The sequence below is a fragment of the Dermacentor variabilis genome, chromosome 2 (assembly GCF_050947875.1).
Source record: "Dermacentor variabilis isolate Ectoservices chromosome 2, ASM5094787v1, whole genome shotgun sequence".
In the NCBI taxonomy this organism is placed as follows: domain Eukaryota; kingdom Metazoa; phylum Arthropoda; class Arachnida; order Ixodida; family Ixodidae; genus Dermacentor; species Dermacentor variabilis.
The window spans coordinates 204,138,241-204,163,299 of record NC_134569.1 but is presented as its reverse complement, the minus strand read 5'-3'; the positions used below and the strand labels follow the sequence as shown (position 1 = coordinate 204,163,299).

The window sequence follows — 25,059 nt, the reverse complement described above, 5'->3', positions numbered from 1 at the left end:
ACTTTCTTTTGTTATCTTGGGTAATTTGTCTGTATAATTTTTCAAAGGTTATAAACTGATTGTGTTTGTTGCTGTAATCGCCAATCCGGGGGCCTGCGGCTTTGTCAAGCTGTCGAAATGACAGCTTTTTCCGCACGCCCCTTCGTATCATTACACTGTAGTGACGCGAAAGTAAACGTCATTGTCAACTTGGTCAACGAGGAGGAGGCAAGGGGATGACAACCCATCACAAATTACAGAGATATAGTCAAATATTACAGGGACGGCAGGAAGACATTCCCGCACCCCCACCACTCCTTGACCAGAGCCGAACAAACAATATACAGGCAAATCCAGCCAGGATCCTTTCCCTACCCTTGCCTCCAGAACAAAATATACCCAGAAAGATACAAGAACACATGTCCTCACTGCAATGCATTAGGCACCATTCGGCACGTCATAGGAGAGCGCAATTTTTCCATAGACCACCCCCCACTTATACCCATAACTAACCCCCCTGCTATCCCCACCCTTTACTAGCGATGGGAGATCATGCTGTCCAGCCCCGCCCTGGAAGACCAGCTCCGACTGATCCACAGGGGCCAGGCGGCCCTGGAAGCATATGGAGCCCGCGAAGAGGGAGCCACCCCATCAGACGCTTAACGCGTTTCATTTCATAATGGACCAGTAAAGTTGTTTTTCTCTCTCTCTCAACCTGGTCTGCACGATTTTTGAAATGCTAGTCTGCACGTTTGTAGAACAGCATATTCGGAATGTTCCAGGACGCTATTTCCTGCCAAATCGAGCAAAGTCGCCATCGTAACCACGCTTAGTATCGATTGCTCCTCACTTCATCTGTCATCGGTATGTATACATGTGCGTGTACGGCGTTGGTTACTCGTCAGTGCCGTTCCGCCGTCGCGGCGCACTCATAATGATCTTTCGGCCCTTTTTCGACGACGAAGTGCAGCATTTAGCCTTCAGCCTCTGTCTGCGTTGTAATACTGTGTTTGTCCAGCGCGTGCTACGTGTTCGGTCGCCCGCTCCGTTGGCCACAGACATTCCAATTTTGCTGCTGCCCATCGCGTCAAGCATATGACGAAAGACGTTTTGATGCCATTCTCAGGAAACGAGGTGGTGGCTGCGGTGGGTTAATGCGTGCACTGCTTTAGCAGCACTGACTCAAAAGGCGGCCTGGAATGTCTGATAGAAGGGCGGACACAATTAGTGCCCCCCCCCCACACACACACAAAAAAAAAAGTTACGTGTAGTCTCGTGGCGCTCTTCGCAATATAACTTTAATTGAACTTTACTTCCACCGTGACACAGCTTGACCCTGCCAGTTAGTCGGTTCAGCGCAACCCTTCTTTCTTAGCTCCTGACATAGGTAGCGAGCTCATTCCGTGGGCGCGGTTCGTCCAACGATTAGAATTAGTGCAATAAGAACAGATGACAACCTTTGCTTAGATCACCGGTTTTAATATTGTTCTGTAAGCGCGTGGTACCTACTGTATTTAAACCTAAAACAACACAGAGGCGTAAAACAGTGCAACATAAATGGGGACAAAGGCAGAGCACAGGACGAGCTCGCCCTGTGTAAAACCCCTGCATCTACGCGCCACCGCCGCTTTCTTAAGTAGCGACAACCTTTGTTGTGCGCCACCTTTTCCCCTCACACCAAATCCGGTTCCGGCATTTCCGGTTTAAAAATTTCCGGTTCCGGCGTTTCCGCTTCCTGGAGTTGCGCTGCGGGAATTTCCGCTTTGACTGCTGTTAGACGATGGTGAGACGCCCGCGCGTGCTTAGCAGAGCTGTGGCAGTCACCATAAGAAGAATGCAAAGGGGAAAAGCTGTTGTATTCCGCTGAAGTAGTAGTTCGTGGTCACTGTTGTCCAAATGCACGAAAAACGGCAGTGGTCTCCAAGCGCCCAGGCACTACATTCCCCTGTACGTTGTCGCTCGTGCCACAACCCGTCGCAGGTTGACGCGAAGCAGCGAACACGAGCAGATCGCTGGTTATAGTAGGCGGTGGTTCTTGGATGGAATCACATTCACAGTTTCAACCGTAGCTCGTGCAATTAAAGCCTCTAGAGCGGCGCGAAACTAAACAACGCTAAAAAACAAAGTGTCACTTCCACTCGGAACAGGAAGCTGCAGCTACGTAAGTTCCGCCGGAAGCTAAGGGGGTGAGTAGGAGTAAAGCCCTCCATACACGTTTCCGCGGCGGCGGTGGCGCGTAGATGCAGGGGCTTTAAGTAGGAGGGGAGGGCAGGTTGGCGGTACTTAACCTGGTCGGCGGAAACGTGTATGGAGGGCTTTAGCCCTGTGTTCCTCCATTATACGTGTTTATTTTGCGCTGTTTTTCACCCATAGATGTATATAAAAACTAGCTCGCATTCATACCCTTTTAAATTAACACAGTTGAGAAGTTTAGGCTGGCGGGTGCATGACCGAATCAGTAGCCGAAGTTACGTAAACATAGCTGGAAAAAAGGGGCGGTGCAGAGGGGGAGAAGGGCAGTCTTACAAAGGCACAATAAAATGTTCACATGCGTTCCGGCGTTTTCTTGTCTATAACAATATTTTGAGCGCAGCTCTTAGACGACCGCTGCTGCAGCGAGCATCGGTGTCGGCGTAACCGAGTGGATAGGCACAGCACAGGATGAAAGAGCGAACGCAGAGTGCAGTGAGGGATGAAAGGATGCTAGGCGGAAAGCGGAGGAGGAGGGTGCAGCGGAATCATGCGACGCAAAGCGGAGGGTATGGCGAAAGCGTGAGAAAAAAAGGCTATGAGATGGCGCTAGAGTAGCGCTCATCGTATGGGAGGTCAGACTGCGGCGGCTGCTGTGAACCGTGCCCACGCGAAACCTGAGACTGGGCCGAATTGAAATTTGGGGATAGGCTAACTTAAATTTGGGATTGGGCCAACCAAAATCTGGGGTGGGCCAACTAGAAAATTCGCATGTGGTCCAACTTAAATTTAAAGGTAAGTCAACTTAAAATCTAGGGGAGGGGGCGAGTCCAGCTAAATTTAAATATTTAGTTAAAAGTAATTATTGGTGAGCCAACCTGAGATTTCGGGGTGGCCCAATGTCTAGTTGAACGCTGCTGAGCGTCCTTCACGTTATCAACACCTCGCGGGCAAGCGGGCGCGTTGAGACGATTGGCGCGTTTTCATTGGACCATACCAAGGCGCAGCCACAACGCAGGCGAGAGCTTGCGTGGATAAGGAACGCGCGCATAACAGAGACTTACAAGAGCGACGGCTTGGTGAGATGGCTTCGCAGAGATTCACTCTCCCCTCACGCAAAGCCTCACGCGCTACTGTGGTAGTTGGTACTCCCTGTCGACCGCTCTGCTCCATCGAGGCGCGCTGGTGTCCGGCGTTCCGGCTCAAGGTACGATTGCATTGAAGGAGTCGGATGCGGTGAGAACAGCTGACAATTGTCCACTAAGCCTAAGCATTCTTGCCTAAGCCTAAGCATTCTTCGCCATCGGAAAGGCCATGGGTAAGCGCGCATAAGCTAGGAAAAGAAAGTCAGCAAAACTAAGCAAAAACGAAGTCACACCCGAGCCCAAACACACTTAAGCATTAGTAGACAATTCTCACTGTAGCTTTTTCTTCTTCGTACACGGTGGCGACACGTCTGGTTGCGCCGCCGTATTGTGTGTGAACACGGAAAGCAGGAATTTAAGTTCTGCGCTCGCTGGCAGTGTAAAAAATTCTAATTTTTGCACTTTGTACCATTACCTACATTGCAATGTTTACATCTCACCTTAGAAACAGAGGTTGAACGCTTACAGTAAAGTAATACTAGAATAAGTTTCGAGCCCAGCAGATAACTAGTCTTTTGCCTTGCTTTCGCTTACGCTAACAGATTTGTTCCAAGCACAAAGTTGACGCACATAGTGTACACTAAATGTTTGAGAGGTTGTCCTTCAGAAGGACTGACGCAACTTTTGATCGTGAAGCTTTAGCTGCGTCAAGGCGTGAAAAGATAGGACAGCTAGAATACGGCAGCGTTACCTACAGCTGAAGGTACTGTATAGACAAAAGTTGCGCACGTTAAAGGTAAGAATGATAAAGAGAATGTTGTCGAAAACAGTCTTACATTAGCAGAGACACACTATCCGAGTGTAAGAAAGCAAGCTCGAGGTCGCGGTTCTGATCATGGCCGTGGCTGCCGAATTTCAAACGGGGCAAAATGCAAGAACGCTCGTATAGTTAAGTGCACGTTAAAGGGCCCCTGAAACGGTTCGGACAAATTTTGTAGACGTAGGGTACAGCTAAAGTTATTCATTCGCACCACCATTTGTGTGAAACGTCTCATATTAAACAGCTACGGACGATTACAAGTTCCCCTCCTCCATAGTCATGCATTTTCTGCTCAACTCGTTCGCCGAGTGATAGGTGTTAAGCTCCGCCTTCGTTGGCTCTGCGTCATGATGACACGTCGTGTCGACTTCCGGTGCTCTAGGTGCGAGAGCGTGAAGCTTCTCCAAACTCTCCGCAGACTCCTTGGCAGTCGAGCCCAAGAGAGAGCTATCGAAGCAGCATGCGTTGCATTTTGTCGCAGCGCCGAACGTGTCTGGTATTCCGGTAACCACAGGCGAACCGGTCGTTTCGACGGTACAGTGGAGGCATAAACTCAAGCTAATGAAGGAACTTTAGCGCAGACGTACGTGAGCGGCCTGATCGGTCTGCACGGTCCATCCACATGTTCGCACAAAGTTTAGAGGGACCTTGAAACTATTTTGTACAAATGTACTGAGCCGTTAGAGTAGGTCGTTCTGATCATTAATTGAAGCATTTAAGTGCTTCGCATAAAGCGTGCAATTGTTTTCAATCTGTACATCGCTGCCTATCGCAGAACACAGCTCGGCGGAATTTTCAGTAGCCCCTACCCATGACGTAAATCACCCAATTGATGTCAGTAGGGCGAGCTATCCGATTGGCCGCCCAGGGCACGTCATCGATAATTTTCCCACCTTTATGGTGAACAAATGATGTTCGTAATAGTTGGAATGTTATATATATTAGTTAATTTGTTTCTATAGAAAGAGAGTAACAGAAAGAGAATGCACAAGAACAATTTCTCACTACACTTAAGGTCTTCCGGCACACAGCAAGAGTCCTCTGCTTGTGTTACAATGTGCTCCATGTTGGCGAGAGCTCCATGTTCAGTGTTGGTCTTGATCTTTCTTTTTGCGAGCACCATGGTTCGCCCTTGCTACATTGTGGCCAGGGAACGTAGCGACTGCCAACATGTCAAACAGCAACACTGTGTTCCTCTGCAAGGTAGCACACGAGTGGATGGCTGCAGCGCATCAGACTGTCGGTATCCAATCGGCGCCAGGATTTGCATATTTGCTGCAGTCACTTTACGCCGGAGGACTACTACCACAATAGTGTTTTGTGTGCCCAGTATTCGGGCAAGTGCAAGTGGACTGGGCCTAGGAGTGTCATAGGATGAGCGGAAGTGCAAACATGAGTGGTCTGCACGGTGCAGCCACCTAGCTGGTGGCACAGAGCTCAACCACACACACTAGCAGTAACGAAATGTGCTCTTCTTTGCTGCTGGTGTGAATTTTTCGCAGCAGTGTAATCATTAACACATTGTTTTTGGATATGTTTAAAATGTTTTACGCTTGGTTAGAGCAATATTAGCTCTATTAGCAATATTAGGAGGTGCGGTATGAGCCTCGTCAAATGGTGTCACCACCCTGAACGGCAGCAAGCAGTTGACAATTATAGTCGGGTACAATTTTAGAAAAAAAGGGGAGGCCCCGCTTATATGACCGATGCGCCACAATCGACTGCGTCCACGACTAAAATAGTCCAGCACAAAAAAACTTTGCTTCTAAAACGCGCAATTCTCGGTATAAATACTCTTACATTTTGACGGCTGGCTTGATAGAGCTCTTGTGGCTGGAATGCTACAGCACATGCCGTATCATGAGAAAAATAACCCCGTGCCACCTGCAACGCTGCCAGTTTGCTTTTCAGCTTCATTGCAAGGGACAAAATAGCTCTGCCTGGCTTTTGCGCTGGTTTACATGTACACGGCACATATACTACTGATTTTCCGAGATCAAAATGAATCAAGTGCTGTTTAACGAGTACTTAAAAAAAAAATAAACAATGCATTTATAGAAACCATTACAAACCTGGGACAAGATGATCGAAGCAGGAAACGTACAAAAATGGTTCATTCATCGTTTTAAATGAATACTTCGTTTTAAATAGTATAAGATTAATACTTTTTGGTAGACTGTTTTCACAAACTTATTGTCAAGAATGTGATAGATTTCTTTTTCGTTCCTTTTCATCTTTTTTTTTTTACAGTGACAGTACACGAACACACCCACCGCTAACAGTAGGCACCAGACTGACAAAATTTCCTCGTAACTTCCCTTTGGAACAAAACAAAGCACCGTGAAACAAACATGCAGTATGTTTATTTGTAAGGGTGTGTCGCCACAAGATCCTGTTTTCAGACGAAGTGTAGCGCAGCGTCAGCGATGCTTGCTGCAATCTTCCGTCACCGGATCATGGCTCAGAATAAACGCATGCGGCACGAATGGTGCATCGTAAGCTTGCAATAATATTTCGGCCATGATAGACAACCACAAACAGTTTGGGAATTCACTCCGACGTGGGGCAGACGTACACGACTGACGCAATTCGGCCCAGTTCGGAGTGCGGGCGGCCATCTTCTCCATCGGCGGGCTCACCAGCCGTCCGGCTCATGACGTCAGTCTAGAGTGCTCGCCCGTTGGTGGAAGCTCGTGAGCATCCTGCTTGGAAGAGTAAACGCCCCTTTTTTCTACAGTTGTAGCCAACTATAGACATTCTACGCTGCCGCAGGCACGAGCGCCATCTGGTGGTCATGCACGGAACCCAGCAGTGGCGACGTTGGATGCGCGCTTCTTCCACTGCGATTGTTTGGCCTGTTCAGCTAGAGAACAGCCATACCGCAGCCCCTACAGTCACGAAAACCTGAGGTTCACATTAAATACAGCCCCCATAAATAGCACAACTAGAGCGCAAAATTTTATTCAATATGCAAAAACGAGTTGCAGATCAATATAGTATTTCTTCTTTTGCAGACTCTTGTGCTGCAATACTTATATTATTAGATACCGTGTGCACCCACGTATGCCATGTTACACACTTGCAATTTTTATTGCTGTTTCTTAAAGCTAAATATCAGTTTCATTGAAAGCAAATTCATGAAAGAAGGGTAGCTTTTTGTAGTAAAAGAGGCTGCAATTAGAACACATGAAGGCCTTCGAAGGCCTGTGGCACAATTGGTAATGCATCAAGTTATATGATTGGAGGGGTCAGGCTTCTTGCAAGAAGTAACGAGCCGCAGTGCAAGATAAACATGTGGCATGCTGTTGTGTGTACTTTGGCCTCCTCTCTATATTGCCAGTTCGCATCATTGCATTGCTGCTTTCATAGTTAGGCTTTTTCGGCTCATTCTCTCTGCTTAGCGGCGACTTCCCCTACTCGTACAGTGGGGTCAGGCTAGCGTCAACAATCCTCTTCAACTTCATGTTGCATCTTCTCAGCAGGGGAAAGCAGCACCTGCAGTCGAATGCCCCACTTCCACCACTTCACACGTCGCACCTAATTCGTTTCTCGCTTGGTAAGCATTGTCGGCCATAGTGTACTTCTGAGGGGGGGTACGTAATGCTTTTATTGAAGATTCGGATGATTGTCTTGAGCTTGTTCTTTATGGAAACACATGGTGTTCTGTGTTTTGTATGGGAGATTTCAATTAATGTATGCACTGTTCACTTTGCCGAGCGTTTGTAGCCTATGCCTTAAGGGGGTAGGAGCCGTTGCATTTCTTGCTTGCTTACGGGGGTATGAGCCACTGCTGATATTTTTTGTACCGCTCGGCTAGATGCCGCATTCTTCAAGTACGAGCCATATTGCAATGAGCCACTTAAGGCTTTTGCCTTAATATACAGAAAGCTCTTGCATTTGATGCACACTGGTACAGTAAAACCTTGTTAAACCGTGCCCCCTTAAACAGTAGTTTCGTTTTAATAGTAGTAAAGTCAAATCCCCGACTGAGCAGCCATTGAACATGATGCGTTTTGTATGCGCATAAAGCGTAGGAGCTTATTAGTCTAAGACGGAACAAAACCTGCAATACTGTTTCATATGCTGCCTTCGAATGATTGAGTTCAGATTTCAATACCAATGTTAACAATACTGCATGTAAGTAGGCCCATCAACCATGCACATTTATACATCATGCTTCAGCCTTCAACCTTAATAAGGAATGGTGTAAACGTCGGGCTACAAATGGATGCGTTATAAGCTAATACGTATAGTAATATTTATATGATCATAATCAAGTTTATGTGGTACCTACTCACTGTCAGCACTGCCTTTACAAGAATGACTCTTAGCCTTCATGACTAAGTTAACTGCACTGCCCTCTTTAAGCATCGGTTGTGAATAGAAATAACACTTCAGTCTACAACCTCAAGTAATGGCTTCATGCTGCAACAACATATGCTCAATTAACTGTAATACCCGCCGTGGTTGCTCAGTGGCTATGGTGTTAGGCTGCTGAGCACAAGGTCGCGGGATCGAATCCCGGCCACGGCGGCTGCATTTCGATGGAGGCGAAATGCGAAAACACCTGTGTACTTAGATTTAGGTGCACTTTAAAGAACCCTAGGTGGTCGGAATTTCCGAAGTCCTCCACTACGGCGTGCCTCATAATCAGAAAGTGGTTTTGGCACGTAAAACCTCGTAATTTAATTAATTTTATTAAATGTAATATTAAATAAATTCAGACTTGAACATTGCAACCTCGAGTTCTCAGTGCTGCACCCCCTCAACATCCTTGAATAAATCTCGGTTTGCCTATATCAGAATACAATGCACTCCTTCAGTGGGCATGTCAACCATGAGTGGTAATGCTTCAGCCCTCAGAGAGGAAACTATTTAGACAGAGCTGCAACAGATAATGCATCGCACATTTAATAAATAAAATAAATTATGCATTTCCAATGAAGCAAAAATCCTTTTCGCTGCCGCTTTTACATGTGTGACTATAGCGTCGATGAAGATTGAACGCATTGAGTGGCGTCCCTGCCCACATCACACATTCAATTGCGAGACTGGAAGGTCCTGCCAGGATGGTAGTACATCTGCTGCGCCGCAGACCTCAGCTGCCAACCGGAAGCGCGCAGCTCAATCAGCTCCAGCAAGACCTTGCGTGAGCGTGCCGACGTGCCCGGCTCGAGGAAGGCATCGCGCAGTCGAGCCATCAGCGCGCACATCACGTGTGGTGCCACACGCTCCATGGCCTTGCCAGCAGCCGTCACCACTGACCTCAGGCACTCCATCTGTGGGCACAAGGCGAGAGTGCAGCTGGATTGTAGGCACGGATGGTCTTTGAAAGTGCAGCACTCAAGAGCATCATTTAGGGTGTAGGTCTAGTACATAGTCAAGCCTCATCACAGTGGCATCACATCCAGCAACAACAAAAAGAACTTCGTTATACTGATATCTGTTGTAAGCATACATTTGTTTCGTGCAATTGCCGGCAACAAAGATTTCCGTTTACACAGTTTTAGTCATTAATTTCGTATAATTAAACATCAATATAATACGGATATAAAGAATTTTGAAATATACAGTGAATCTAAAATGTTTATTGGCAATACAGCCGAACCCGAATGCAACTAAATATTGTGTGCAACAATCAGCTGAAAAATCTTTGAAAATTTTTGTATAATATCTCTAACTTTATATATCAAATTATTGATATATCAAACTATTGCGCAGTCCTGTTCGACTTCGATATATCTGGGTTTGACTGTATCAGCATGTAAATTACAAGAGCAGAATAGTTAAAACACCACTTATAACAAATACTGGATACAACGAAGGCATTTTCATATCGCATGTGACTTCATTTTAACGAGGTCCAATTGTATATGAAGAAAAAAAGGAGCCAATTTACAATTGAGGTTACAAAGACAAATTAGGAGGAAATAGCTATACATGACAGCAATAAAATATTTTACATGTCCATGGTCACATACTGGTCTTTTAGAATGAATTTCAGCATTGCCATTTGTTGGGCGTGTTGGTAAACTGACTTTCCAAGTCAGTTTACCAGCACGCCTAACACGCGTATTGTGGTGTCAGCTCCCTTCTGCCCTTGTTTGCTGGCGCTAAATATGCTTTCCAATTTATAACGAAGTTATGCCATAGTGTCCATGCAGACTTGTTGTGACTAAGCATTGGCAGCACGCCACTCCAGTCAGTGCCTGAATAATACAGCCAAACAAAGGACGTCTCCGCACTTTTTCCCGGAAGTTAAAGAGCTGCACACAGTCCCCGAGGTTGTTGCTTGCGTCGGTGCTCACACTTCCAAATGAGCATGGCATGGCTCTTGACAGAATCGGGTCGGTGATATCGATAATATCAAGTAGTGCGTGTTGAAAAAGGTCACCGATTCTTTATATATGAACATCTAAGCAAGCTAGAATAAAATATGAATTAGCATGCTTAGACTGCATCGTTTAGCCTTCTAAGAGACGTGACAATTATACCTAAAGGGACCGTTTTCCTTCATTTAGAAATGGTTGTGATGGTACTCATCTTGAGCCCCTTCACCTAACTCCAAGTCATTCAATTGAAGCCTTGAGTAGCAAATGAACATTATGCAACGACAGCTGCAACAACCCAATGAGTGTTGTAATGTTTCAATCTGACAGGAGCACATTTCACTTGCTTTCATGTTTTTTTGAGGTATTACAATCAATGAGAAACACGATTATGGCAAAATAGAACCGTGATCCTCCTAAAGATAACGCTTCTGCAATAGCATACCAGCCAATCTTAACTCTGAGAGGTTCATTTGCTTGGTAATACAGTTAAGACTGGATGTAACAAACCTCTCTGTAACGAATTCCTGGATTTAACGCAGTTTTTGAATTCCCCCAACGCTGTCCCCATTGAAGCCCATGTATTTTTGACCTCGATGAAACGAACGCGTTACGACGGTTAACCTTGATGTAACGAACTCACAAAGCTGATCAGTCATTACTTTTTGCACTTTTTAAGGAAAATTTGGCCAAAGAAATGCACTAGATTAGGGAATATTAATACTGTAAGGAGCCAGAAGCTATGCTAACGCCTGGGATCGCCGCGACCGAGCAAAATTAGCGATGACGACGATGATTGTGGCAGCTAGCGCTGCTCCGTGCCTGAAGTAGCAGCCTTCTCAGGCTTTGCTTGTCTAGCGTGACACCAGGTGGTATTTGTAGCGGCAGTTGATTTCTTTTGCAGAATTTCTTTTGGTATGAATTTGAGGACAAGCATTCTTATTTTGTGATTTTCATTTGTTTCAATGGCTTAGACACACTTCTGTGTAAAAATTCACTTTAAAAGCAATGCTGATGGCCGGTTCTTTCATTGCCAGAGCGGAGGAAGGGACGATGACGAATGATGACACGCTGCATTCACCATTTTGCGTGTTGTCCTGCGTCTGCACGTGCGTGTTTGTCAACTGCGCTCTGGTGCTGGTTCGTCCTACTTGTTTTGGAGGTGCTAGGCCTGCCTGTTTGCATGTAGTCATGTGTCTTTACTTGTAACTGCGTCGTCGGTTGGTTGTGATGAGTTCTACTGCCAGAAAACGAAAAGTTCTGTCTTTTGAAGACAAACTCGCAATTTTAAATGCAGTCTCCGCGGGCGAGAAGGACATTGCTGCCCGTTTCAGCATTCCAGCGAGCACCCTATCAACGAATTTGAGTGCGGAACACAGCATCAGAAACGCAGTGGAGTCGGGAAAAAGCTCGAAGAAAAAAAGACTGAAGCTGTCCACATACGCTGACGTGGACAGGCAGTGTTCACATGGTTTTTGGTCATGCGAGCCAGAAATGTGCCCGTAAGTGGCGTGATTTTACAACAGAAGGCAAAGGATGTTGTGTATATCTTGGGCCATGACGATTTCAAGGCAAGCAACGGGTGGCTGCAGGGATTCAAGAGCCGGCAGGGTGTTGTCGGAAGCGTAATCAGCGGCGAATCTGCCTCCGCAGACAGCGATGCTGCTGCTTCATGGGTGGCTGACCAGCTGCCTGGAATTCTGAGTTGCTTAGAGGCAGCCGAGATCTACAATGACGATGAGACAGCTCTATTTTATCAAATGCTTCCAGGCCGCACGCTAGCGTTAAAAGGCGATGACAGCCGCGGCGGATGGCAGAGCAAGCTCCGCATAACGATTCTGCTGTGCACCAACCTCGATGGCACAGACAAGCGAGTCCCGTTAGTTGTCGGCAAAAGTGCCCGTCCCAGGTGCTTTAAGGGAACGAAGCGTATGCCCGTGAAGTATGTGGCGAATTCCAAAGCGTGGATGACTCGGCCAATATTTTCTGAGTGGTCAAAGGAATTTAACCAGGACGTCAAATGGCAAGGCCAAGTTTGCCTACTGCTGGACAATTGCTCGGCGCACCACGTCGAAGGCCTGCAGCTGTCGAACATCGAACTGCATTACTTCCCAGCCAACTGCACGTCCCTAATACAAACCCTGGACAAAGGGGGTCATTAACAGTTTTAAATGCTGTTACCGGCGCCGACTAATGCTGAAGATAATTCTTGACATCCGTCTGGAACAGGAGATGAAGATTGACATTTATCAAGAAGTCGAGATGCTTGCTGCCTCCTGGCAAGAGGTCAGGGCAGAAGTTATCGCGAATTGCTTTTTAAAGGCCAGAATAGCCAAAAACGTACAGGCTGGTGTGGACAACAAGGAGGAAGACCTTTCAAATCTGTCCGATGTGGCTGAAGCGTGGAACGAGCTACACACTAACAGTGGTGTACCCGATGACGTTGAACTGGGTGACTTTTTGTTTGCCGACAATGCTGCCATGGCTACAGAAGAAATGACTGATGCAGCAGTAGCTGAAAGCGTGCAAAATCCCGATGGCGGTGATGATGGTGCCTGTGAAGCAGATCCGTGTCACGTGCCTTCTGCAAAAGAGGTGATGGATGCAATGGACACCTTGCACTGTTTTGTCAGCTCACGCGACGATGAAGGAGCTTTACACGATTTAGATCCTTTGGAGCCGTGTGTTGTGCCTTCACTCGTGCAGAAGAAGCAAGCGGAAATTACGTAGTTTTTTGCTGTAAAATAAATGCTTGAAGGGTGAGTTCACCTTCACGGATATCTTGAGCCATTTTTTCGTTTCTGGCGCATCATTTGTACGAGCCTTCACACGAAACCTGCATGTAACAAATAATTGCGAGCTTCTGTCAACTTCGTTATATCCAGGTTTAACTGTACTTCACTTGAATGGTCACCCCGATTTCCTGGCTCGGAATGCGTTTATAACCAAATGGAAGCTAGAGGACGGCCGCATAAGCCGAATGTGCGATGCGCTCTCCGAACGGGCACACAAGACTAATGTACAAATGCATCGGGGACCCCGCCTCCACTGGAGGCTGAACGACTCTGCGGCGTCACTGCCTGGCCGAACCAAGGACAAAAGGAAAAAGCTTAAAAGCAGCACTGCAAGGCTCTGCTGAACTCATGTCTTAAGAAGCTAGTATGGCTTCAAAATGTCAGGTACCTTAAATTAAAATTTTTTGGCTAGTGTCAAACTCAGTTCTATTGCTCAGTTATTCCCAGCCAGACAGGTATCTGTTGAATGTTCACCTTCAATTACCTTCAATTGCCTTGTGAAACCGACTTTTGAGTTGCCATTGTTGTTTCAGTGGTCATTGCTTGTTGCTCGTTATTGTTTTGTATACGTCTGCCCACATTTCTTTTTAAAACACGTAGTATGAAAGGTCCCACTGCAATGACTTCACTTCTGAACACGGAGTGACAATAAACAACATTGCAGCTAGCAAAGAAAACAGAAAGTGACGCATAAAAGTCATGTCAAAGCCATTTCCGAGCAGATGCAGATGTTTGACTGCTGCAAGCGTGATGGAAGCACTCGGGCTGAGCTATGCGACTTGAACTCGGCTATATTTCGAAGTCACTCCCGCAAAAAAGTTAGAGCATGCTCGTAGAACAAGGAGTGTGAGTGAACCACAAACCAGTGAAATGTAGACAGGACTCCCACTTTCAACAATGCAAATGAAGCATTCATTCCAACAGAGTGCTCGCAAGTGATCAGTCGTATGCACCACGTGTCAGAAAAGACATAAAATTGAGGCAGATGGCACTGTGTACGCTAAAGTTTTTGTGCCACATTGCTGTGACACATCATGGACTTTGTCAGCGTCTGCCATGTTAGTTTATTGTTTTTCGATAAAGGACTATACAGCATTGAAAAGGAGCTAAGATGACTCAAGCCAGGAAGTTCGGGGCATTTTTTCTGCTCCAAATAAAAAGAAAAGTGCGTCGAAATCTATGACTTATAGGTCTCATGTACCGATGCATCAGCTTCAGCACAATTAAAATTCAAGAAAGGGAAATTTGACCTAAATTTTCTCCAGTAATAAATTCTTTTTTTCTGCCAAATCCATGAAAATCGAGTTTGAAGGAATAGGTACATTATCAGTGTGAACCAATCCAGTGTTCAGTGCCTCTTTAACCCATGAAGAGATCTGGACGACCTCAGCTTATCATGAGCAATCCTCGCCCTTTGGCTTACGAGCCCACCTCGGCATTTCCCCACTTTAAGAATGACCTGCAATGAACAGTGGCTATGAGAAGGTGTGCTTCCTTTCCACAAAATAGAAGGCAGTAGTTGTTCTATCGTCAATGCTTTTATTAATGCGAAATCATATGTCCCATGAGGTAGAAAAGCCAGTGTTGTAGGCAATAAGTGGTACCAAAGAATCATCATCACATCATATGATGTCATGAGCACCTTGTATGACGTCATTACTAATACAGAAGACAGTAAATGGTATAATAACTTAAGGTTGAGTAAAGTGAATGAAGGGGCCATATTGTGAAACGTTCACCTTCCGCGATTGTTTCGCCGCCGCTATAGTTACGTTCAATAAATCAAGCGACTGCTTGCCTGTAGTGTCAGCGTGCACTACCAACACGTGCTGTTGAATGCCTCACATCGCATGAGAGAGCGCAACGTGCGAGTGCAGAGCGGCTCGGGCGTGTTGTTTTCGAGTGTAGTGGCCCCAGTACAGGTTCTGCGCACTGACTACGGTTGGTTATGGCAGCTTTAGGAAAAATAAATTGAATAGGGAGGCGGAAATATTTTATTTTATATGAATCAACAAATATCGCTGCAAAACAAAGCACGTAAGACGCCACCAGAAAGGCTACTGTCAACTACCACCTATGTTATCTCTACTACACTCCACCACAGACTGAAAGCCAAAAGACGCCAAAAGACTCATTCGTTTATTCAATATATGTCGAGAGCGCCCATCGACACCATGACATTCAAATGGTGTAGGCCGGAACTACTAGATGGCGCTGTTTATTTTCCGGTTTTGCTAAAACTGCCAATCAGCGTGCACCATTGGTGGAGGCATGGCCAAGGTGATAGTTCCGCGGAAGGCAAACACTTCAGAACTGCAGTCAAGTTGAATCAACGTGGATTAAGGTTAATACAAATTAGAGCAAGGCGAATTAAGGTAGAGTTGTGAAGGGCACGTGACCATGTATGAAGTCACGTGTCATGGTCACAAGTGAAATTGATTCCGAGATGCTCATGTACGATGTCACGTGTCACGTGATGACATGCGACATGTCATAACGCTTTCACATTCAAATTGCTTAACGGCACCTAAAAGCGACTGTCAATTTCTGATAAGGATATTTCACTTTAAATGGCAGTAGGTGATCCTTACGCACTGAGGTCACCCTATTTGAATGAGAATTTTTCATGGCTTCAGACAAGGATGGCACCTGTGCGGAGTGCCTTATTTTGAGCACTCCATACTGCTGGTAGTCAGTCTTCAATATAGTTTGCATAGCCTCAATGGATGAACCCTGCCATACAAAACACATGCCAAATCCATCTTTGTTTTCACAAAATTGCAAAGAGCTAGGGAGGGTAGTTTACAAGAGTAATAAATGAAGAATTTTTCTTTGCATACAAGGTTTACCAAGATCTCTGTGTTTTAACCATGCATGTTCTTGGAGCATTTCACATCATAAAGAAATCAGCCATGTTGCTCCCAGTTAAAGAAAAAGCCTTTAAGGGATTAAAGGAAGTCTACAATCAGCATCTTGGTCGCAGCTATTAAGTGACTCTTACTTCAGAAATCTAACCGCACAACACACACGCAGACAAGGAATACACATCATAATGGGCCCCAATGTTTTACTGAGTTTGATTCGAAACAATCACTTTAAGTACAGAAATGGTCACATGATCACGGTGGACACACCCACTGTAAAAATGAGCTCCAATGTTCTAGTGAGTTCAATTATAAACAATCACTTTAAGTACAGAAATGGTCACGTGATCGCGGTGAACACACCTACTACAAAAATGAAAGAGTAAATGCGAAATGAACTATGCCACACTGTGCGTTAGGTAAAATACATGCACAGACTGATCGCAGAGGCATTCAGCCTGTGCTACTGCACATTGTCATTAAAGGAACACTCAAGATAAAAATGCACTGAGCTAGTAAACAGAAATCGCCGTGGCATCGGAGATTTTGATGGTATCAGCTCAAGCTCAGTTAATATATTATTGGTAAAGATAAACTCAGCAGTATTCCAAAGAAGCAAAAGACTGAATTCGTCTTGGTAGAAATGGCACAGAAGGAGATGACAGCACAGGTGCCTGTCCTGTCATCTAACCTTATGTGCCGTCTTATATTGTGCCATTTCTAGTAAGCTCAACTCGTACCTACTAAACCAACAACAAGACCTACTCAAAAGACCGAATTTAGCAAGATCCGAAAACTCTGAACGTGCCACAACGGCCCAAATACAAGAAAATACTTTTAGAAACTCACAATGTGACAGTGATGTACTGGTACAAGGGTATCAGTGTGAAAATTTCAAAATGCAGACGCTTGTACTTCATTTTCACTAGTGTCAACAAACATCTAACCTCGAAAATAATGAAAACACAATTTTAAAAATTGTCTGCATTTCTCCCTAGCGTTCCTTTAAAGCACTGGCCTGATGTCGTCCTTCCTGACGTTTGTGTTTGTTGTTGGTGTTCGTCTTGTGCCATTTAATTCCTGAAGTATAAGTCTACAACTACCCTTAAAGGGGCAATAAAGGAAAATATTAAGTTGAGCTAGATTGACAGATTGTTTGCCTAGAAGCCTATCTTAATTTTTTTTTGTGCTGACATGTCACTTCATTGAGCAGAAAATTGCCACTAAAGGTCTCGCTGTTGCTTTCCAATTTGAACCAATCGCGCCAGAACAGACCCGCTGACATAATTTCCACGCGACATCCCTCTACACCACTCTGTTAATCGACCAGTGTTCATGTCACACTAGAAGTACCATAGTTCACAACAGGTGGTCTCAGCACTCCAAATTTCCATTTCTGTCTTTGTCTTGCTAATGAAACCTCCATTATCGCTACGAATGACAAATTCATTGTTACAAAACCCTAATCTTTACAATCTAGATTCGCATAACATTGTCTTTTAGCTTAACTGGTGAGCTATAAGGCAGACAACTTCTTGCCTCGGCAGCACTGCCCAGGAATGGAGGGCGCAAGATCACATGGAAGCAGCTGCTTAGCAGAATGGCCAGGGACTGCACAGTCCTCTTCCAGGAGCCACTTGGCCTCTCGCCACCGCTGGCATCGACAGCGGTGCCGGGTGAATTGGCACAGTCTGATGACTCGAATTCCACCAGGAGCTTGGCCACGAAGGAGACGTAGGGCGTCCAGCGCAGCGGCACTCCTGTCGCAGCCTCAAGCGTGCCCATCAGCTCCTCCCGCTTCTTGAACAACTCGCGGCAGCTGCTCAACAGGCCCTCGAGGAACACGCTGTTGCTCACCTGATGGTGGACATATCAAAAGCAGGCTATTTTTATTGCGTTACTATTTTTTGGGTACTTCAAGCACTTCCGGGGCCTATCTATCTACGTTTGTACCTATCTATGTATCTATGTTTGTGCCTAACCGTTTTTCCGCCTGTCTGGATTACTGCATGGCCGAATGGTTAGTGCCTCGGGCTGCTGTGCTGAGGTAACAGGCTTTGAAACCAACCATCGGATCAACTTGGATCACGGACTATGTGCAAACGTATACACACATGCCTGTAATAAACTAAACTCTCTCAAGCCGACACGGGTCACTGTAGACGCGGAACTGGGTATAGGCACCGCTGTTCTAAGAAACTCTCTTACGCCGACTTAGAGGACTGGGTATGGGCCAGTCGGACTGTGCCGCTATTCTAAGAACGTCCTTGTTGCCAACTTGCGTAACTAGGTATGTGTTGCTGCTGGGAATCTGCCACTCTACAATGACTAGGAAGATCTGCCGTGTCGCGTCATTGGAAGCCCGTTCATCGCACAAAGTGTGCATGCTCAACCAGATGCACTCTGCATAAAAGCAGCCACGCTATCTGCAATAAACCATTCTTTGGCTTGCGCCTACTGTGTGTGTTGCTGTCACTCGTGCTACTACAGTGGTGACGAAGATGGGATCAATGCGAGCGTGATCTGTAGCGGACTGAATCGAAGGATGGCATCACGCCCGCCGGATTTAGACGAGATGGTGAGCAACTGGAGCACGTACAGGATACACCTGGTACCTTATTTCGAGGGCAATGGGATTACTGGCACTACAAGACGCCAAGCTCTGCTGGTGTCTTCGTTGAGGGATACTGAGGCATGCTGCAAGGGTGCCTTCCAACCGTGTCAGTCAACAGCCAAACTTATGATGAAGTTGTTGAATACATGGAGGAACATTGCAATCCTCAAGTTAATGAAATAGCAGCAAATTCCTCTTTCTTCATGCACAAGCAAAGGGATGGCGAGAGAGTTCGGGAATACATCGCTGACCTCCGGAGACTGGCGGAGAGTTATAACTTTGGCAATTCACTGAACCGGATGCTGCGAGACTGTACAGTATGCGGAATCCGGGACGCCACCACCCGTCGCTGCGTACTCAAGCGCAAGAAGCTAACTTTCGAGGAGGCAGAAGAATTCGTCATAGCTTTGGAGAAAGCGCTAGACGACATGCAAGGCACACGGGAAGGGCTCCCGAAGACTTCGGTAGCCAGCAACACCGTTGTACAGTCACAGCAAGGACGGCGGCTCTGGACGCAGTGGAGGAACACTCCAACGAACAATCATTTATGTGATCAATGCAGCGGTCCCCATGTTACACATACGTGCCGTCATTGGAACACAAAGTTCCACCATTGTGGCAATAAACGGCATCTGGCAAGTTTGCAGCAGGGGGCGTTCCCATAAGGCCGGGGCCTTTGCCATAGAGCAGAGAGAAGGTGAGAGCAAAGAAGAGATGCTGCTTGCTCTTGTCGTTCACAGCCCTTCTAATAGAGCTACCTGGAAGCCTCATGAGAAAAACTTGGCTTGGCAGGGTTGAAAACTGCGAATGATTATAGACACGGGTTCTCCGGTCAGTGTTATATCAAAGAGCATATTTCAGAAGCACCGCAAGTGGTGTCCGGCACTGGAAAAGACATCGCTCCGTTTAACATGCTTCCGGGGCCACTACCTGTTGTCAGTCAGCTATTGCCAGCACAGTCGCGTTCGACTGTTGTAACGAGCACTCTAATAGTTGTCAAATGTCACAGATCCCTGCTCTGCGGTCGGAACACGATAGAAGCATTCTGCATGGCAGGTGCGTCCTCTTGAAACGTTGTAAACACCTTGAGCGCAAATGTGGTTCGGGAGAGCGGCAAGGTGAATCCTCTGCTCGAGGAATTTTCGGATCTTTTTCAGAACAAGCTTGGCTGTTGCAAGGGCCCACCTGTGAAAGTGCACCTCAAGGAGGGAGTCCACTCAACGTTTCTGTAAAATGCGAACAGTGCTTTTCGCTATGTACTCTAAAGTTTCAGCCAAGATCAACCATCTTGTACAAGACGGAGTGCTTTCACTGGTAACCGTTTCGGAATGGGCACCTCCAGTGGTTCCGGTGGAAAAGAAGAACGGAGATATACGGTTGTGCGGGGACTTCAAGTTAACGGTCAACTCAGCATCACACTTGGAGCAGTATCCCTTGCCCAAAGTTGAAGACATGTTCGTGGCTCTTTCTGGAGGCGAAGTTCTCAGTACACTGGACTTGCGCAATACCTACAATCAGCTGCCACTGGATGCAGAAGTTGGAAAGACAGTGGTACTCAACGCACACCGGGGGTCTTTACTGCTACAATCGTCTGGCATTTGGGATTGCTTCAGCCCCTACCGTATTCTAGCGATGCATGGAATCAGTCTTGCAAGGCTTGCTGAATGTTCAAGTTTACCTCAACGACATCCTTGTGGCCGAAAAGGAAAACGGCATCTCTGTACTATGACAGGTGTTTCAGCGACAGCGTGAACGCAACTTGAAGTTGAACAAAGCCCAATGCCGGTTTAGGGAAGCGCAAGTGTCGTTTCTTGCGCATTACATCGATGCTAAAGGTATTGATCCTCTGCAGGACAACCATGAGGCTGTGCTAGCCGCGCTGAAGCGAACATTGGTAAGCCAGCTGAAATCTTTCTTTTTGGTTACGTATTACGCGAGATTCTTGCCCAACTTGTCAACTACGCTAGCTCCTTTATATGGCTTGCTGTTAAAGGGGATGCAATGGAAATGGGAGTCATCTCACGACAGAGCGTATCAAGAAGTAAAGACTGCCTTGTGTAAAGCTAAATTTCTTGTGCATTATGACCCGCAAAAGCCCCTTCGACTGAAATGTGATGTGTCGTCGGTCGGCCTGGGCGCAGTACTGTCCCATCGTATCAGTGGTGAAGATTATCTGATAGCCTTTTGCTCAAGAACCTTAACACTAGCGGAGTGCAATTACTCTCAACTGGAAAAGGAAGTGTTCGTACTAGTTCTCGGAGTGACAAGATTTCGAGACTATCTTTGTGGTAATAAATTTTCTTTGATCATAAGCCATAGACAGGCCTGTTCCATCGCGACAAACCTATTCTGCAAATGGCAGCGGCTAGGATACAGCGATGGGCACTACTTTTATCGGCATATCAGTGTGACAGACTATCGGAAAGGACCACTGAACGCGAACACCGACGCCTTGAGCTGTTTGCTTCTGCCAAAACATGCACAGCCCAGTGAAGATGATCCTGTAGAATATGTGCTGCATGCACAAGCCTTGACAGATCTTTCTCTTTGTGCACAGCAGTTGGCAGACAGCACCAGCGATGACGTCCTTCTCCGACAAGTGAAGATGAATTCTGCGCGGCTGGCAAACCAACTGAGACTGGAGCAACAGTGTTTTGAGCCGTACTTCACCCGCAGACATGAACTTACTGTGAGTAATGGACTAATCTACTGGGGTCATTGTGTTGTTTTGGCCGATGATGTGCGGTCAATTTTTCTGCAGGAACTTCAGGAGACACATCCACGCATTACGGCAATGAAGTGCCTGGCACGCATGATGCTTTGGTATTCCGGATTGGACTGCGACATAGAGAAGCTGGTACAAAGCTGCCAGCAATGTGTGCAATGTTGGCCCATGGCAGCGGGACAGGTCCCCTTAAGCTGGCCGAAGACCAAACATCGTTGGTGTCGCTTGCATGTCGACTATGCTGGTACGTTTGAAGGTCACATGATCTTGGTGGTAGTGAATGCGGAAAAGAAATGGATGGAGGCAGTACCCCTTAAAACAGCTAGTGCAGCAACCACAGTGGGGGATCTTTGTGCGTTTTGTCCTGCCACACACCGTCGTTTCCGACAACTGGCCACAATTTAACAGTGAGGTGACTGAAAGATTTTTCAAAGATTGCGTCATGTTAACTCCGCTCCATACTATCCGCAGTCAAATGGATTGGCGGAGCGAACTGTGCGCACTATTAAGGAGGGAATCAAGAAAAATAAAGCCAAAAGTCTACTTAGTCAGATTAACAAGTTCTTGCTGCGTTACAGGACGACGTTGACTCACGAAGGGAAATCGCCCGCAGAGATGATGCTCGGTTTTCAACCAAGGACCCATCTAAGTGCACATTTTCCAGAGGAGGAGGTGGAACCTGGGATTCCATGTTGAGCACACCTCCAGCACTGATGCCGCAGTTGCTTCCTCCAGGAACACCCATTTGGTCACAACAGTACAATCAAGCCGGCCAGAGACTGTTACTCCACACAGTGACGTCAACAAGAGGTAGGCGTTTAGTTATTTATGGTGGACGCCACAGGAGGAGTGCAGTGCCGTCACATGGACCAAGTGCAACTAAGAACACAAAGGCAGAGTTAAAACAGGAACTCGGCACAACTCGGCCTTCAGAACACCACACCTCGCAAAGTGATAGACCCTCAGATGACCAAGCCTCGCAGCATGACCAACCTTCAGCAGGAGGAGACACCGAACTGCCATCAGACATATCACTTGGTACAGCCTGGTCTCCCAATAAGACAACCTCAAGAGAACCGAGAGTCTCGGGACTTCCCAGGCATTCTATGCGCACAAGAAGACCTCCCGATAGACTAGGCATCTAAGGGAAAGGAAGTGCAGTGTCGCGTCATCGAAAGGCCCGTTCATCACACAAAGTGCGCATGCTCGACTGACTGCGTGCTGCATAAAAGCAGCGACGCTATCTGCAATAAACCATTCTTTGGCTTGTGCCTACTGCGTGTGTTGCTGTCACTCGCGCTACTACCAGATCCCTTAAATTTCCCTGATGGTGAGCTGAATCATACCCATGCCACAAGCGTCCCTCAAGGACAGCAGCTTGACACATTGGCATAAATGCACTGGGTGTGTGCCGCTTTTCAATGTACGCCTTTCACACGAACATGTTAGCGAGCTGCATAATGAATGCACTGGGTGTGCGCCAGCGTTAAGAGGAAGCTTTAGCTCGGTGGCTCCTAGCTCTAAATAGTACATGGGAAAAGAGAGATAGTCTTTCTCGGCAACCACTGCATCAAACGTCCTTATGACGTTTGTAGCATTTAAAGGAAAAAGTTATAAGTTAGTAACCGTTGGTAACAAATATTCTATTTAGGCTGTCTATGCTTTACCAAAATTGCTGAAAATTGCAAATCTCCGAAAAACGGAACTGTCAAGCTTAGTTTTTTTTTCAACAATGAAAAATAATATCAAAATTCCGGAAATTTGATGTATTAGTATACATCTAAATCGTACAAAATTGGTGTACAGCTGTCAAATATACCTCTAATAGGCAATAAAGACTTTTTCAAAACCCTCATAAGTAATGATCAAACTCTCATAACATATAAATTAATATATGAAGTTTGTTCACTTTGCATGCCCTAATGAAATGCAGTCTACAGAACTGCTATATCTGTTCTTCGTGCAGAGCTACGAATATGTGAACTTCTTGCTTCCATTTTATTGAACCTGACACATTTTTGAAAATGCTTGCTAAAAAGTTCATGGCTTAAATCTAAATTCCACTTCCAACAGTCACTAGGATTTAACTTTCATTTTTTAAATGCAACAAACTTCATTAAAATCAGCCCAAGGGTTACCTCAGAAAAGGATTTCTGCGTCTTTACATGTATTTGAATAGGCAGTATCAGAGTTGGGCCTGAGCTAATTTTACCTGAAGGCATCAATGTTGCCGGATTCCAGGCCCTCATTATGTAATAAATGCCTTCAGGTAGCATGCGTAGGTTTGTTGACTGGTTGCCTTCACCCAAAATGATCACATTCTCGTGACACCTGCGGCAGAAAGGACGTTCCACGTCTGCCGCCAAGGTCTGTGAGTGGTGGCGCTGGCTAACACTCCCAGGGTTCTACTAGGACACATAAATACCCAAGAAAGTGGATGGGGAAACAGCGCCGCGGTAGCTCCATTGGTAGAGCATCGCACGCAAAATGCGAAGGTTGTGGGATCGTTCCCCACCTGTGGCAAGTTTTTTTCATCCACTGTCATTTCCATTAATTTATCGTTTCTTTATTTCGCTTATTAAGCACAAGTAATTTCCCCTATGTTGTCCTCGGTGTCAGTGTTTGTTGGCTTCTTGTGATATGACTAATGAAGATCGGGCCCCTCAGTTAACCACCTTTCTTCTCCCCTCTATTGCTGATGTAGTTTCGCAGACTATTTTCAAGCTTCTCGTTGTGTTTCGCATAGTTACGTAGAAAATAAATAATTTTTCTGGCTATTTATATGTATCGTCCTTAAATGGCTATTTGACTCAATATTGTCCTTTGACAAGCGCTCGAGCAGCCCTTTAATGAACACTGCTTGCACATCTGTAAAAAAAACCCTGTGCAAAGACAAACTAAAGTGTGTCTTTGCACAGGGTTTCTTGCAAACAGTATAGATATGCAGTATTCATTATAACAGATACTGCAGTAGCGAATATCCTTTATACAGTCTACAAAAATTCACAGTTTATGTTTACAGTTTGTGAAGTTATTATGTGTACAAGGGTTTTGTCTTGCTCTAACTATATATCCCTATGAAAAATTGCAATAGAAATTCCTATTGGTACTATACAAGAATTATTAAGTCCAATAGCCAAACATGCACTAGGTCACGTAAATACTTCGGCAAGTCCTGTAGTTTATTCTATCGGGGCAATACAATGTTCTATGAGGCACATCAAATGCTTGATGGGTACCAATTGATGCAGTAGAAGTACTGACACAAACCTGTAGACGACAAAGAAAAATTTGGAGGATGCTTAAGCTTCGCCTTTAAGAGGAAGGAAGCTTTAGCTAGGGCCAACTCCGACATGGTGTATTCAAATACATGTAAAATGCAAAAACGTTTTTCTGAGATAACCGCTCGATTGATTTTAATGAAATTTGTTGCATTTGAGAGAGAAAATTAAATGCTAGCGACTGTGGGAAGTGGAATTTCTATTTAGGGCCTGAATCTAGTTATAAGTATTTTCAAAAATTCGAACGTTCAAAAAGAATAGAAGCACGAAGCTTACAAATTAATAGATCTGCATCAAAAACATATCACGGTTCTGTAAATGGCATCCACTAGAAAATTGAAAGCGGACAAATTTGATATGTCAATTTACATATTATG

The 25,059-nt window shown here is 45.8% G+C and overlaps 1 protein-coding gene and 1 non-coding gene across 2 annotated transcripts in view; one reads left to right on the top strand and one right to left on the bottom strand.

The window, feature by feature from the left end:
* Nucleotides 1–8,960: 8,960 nt before the first annotated feature.
* Nucleotides 8,961–25,059, bottom strand: part of LOC142573048 (uncharacterized) — a 94,715-nt gene continuing 78,616 nt past the window's right edge. Inside the window, exons 8-9 of the mRNA XM_075682550.1 lie at nt 17,602–17,919; nt 8,961–9,353 (exon numbers count right to left, since the gene is read on the bottom strand). Of these exons, the coding sequence (XP_075538665.1) occupies nt 9,114–9,353; nt 17,602–17,919 (558 nt within the window). The 3' untranslated portion in view covers nt 8,961–9,113. The remainder of the gene's footprint in view (nt 9,354–17,601; nt 17,920–25,059) is intronic.
* Nucleotides 23,852–23,924, top strand: TRNAL-CAA (transfer RNA leucine (anticodon CAA)). Its single transcript has one exon. It is a non-coding gene; the product is annotated as a tRNA-Leu (tRNA).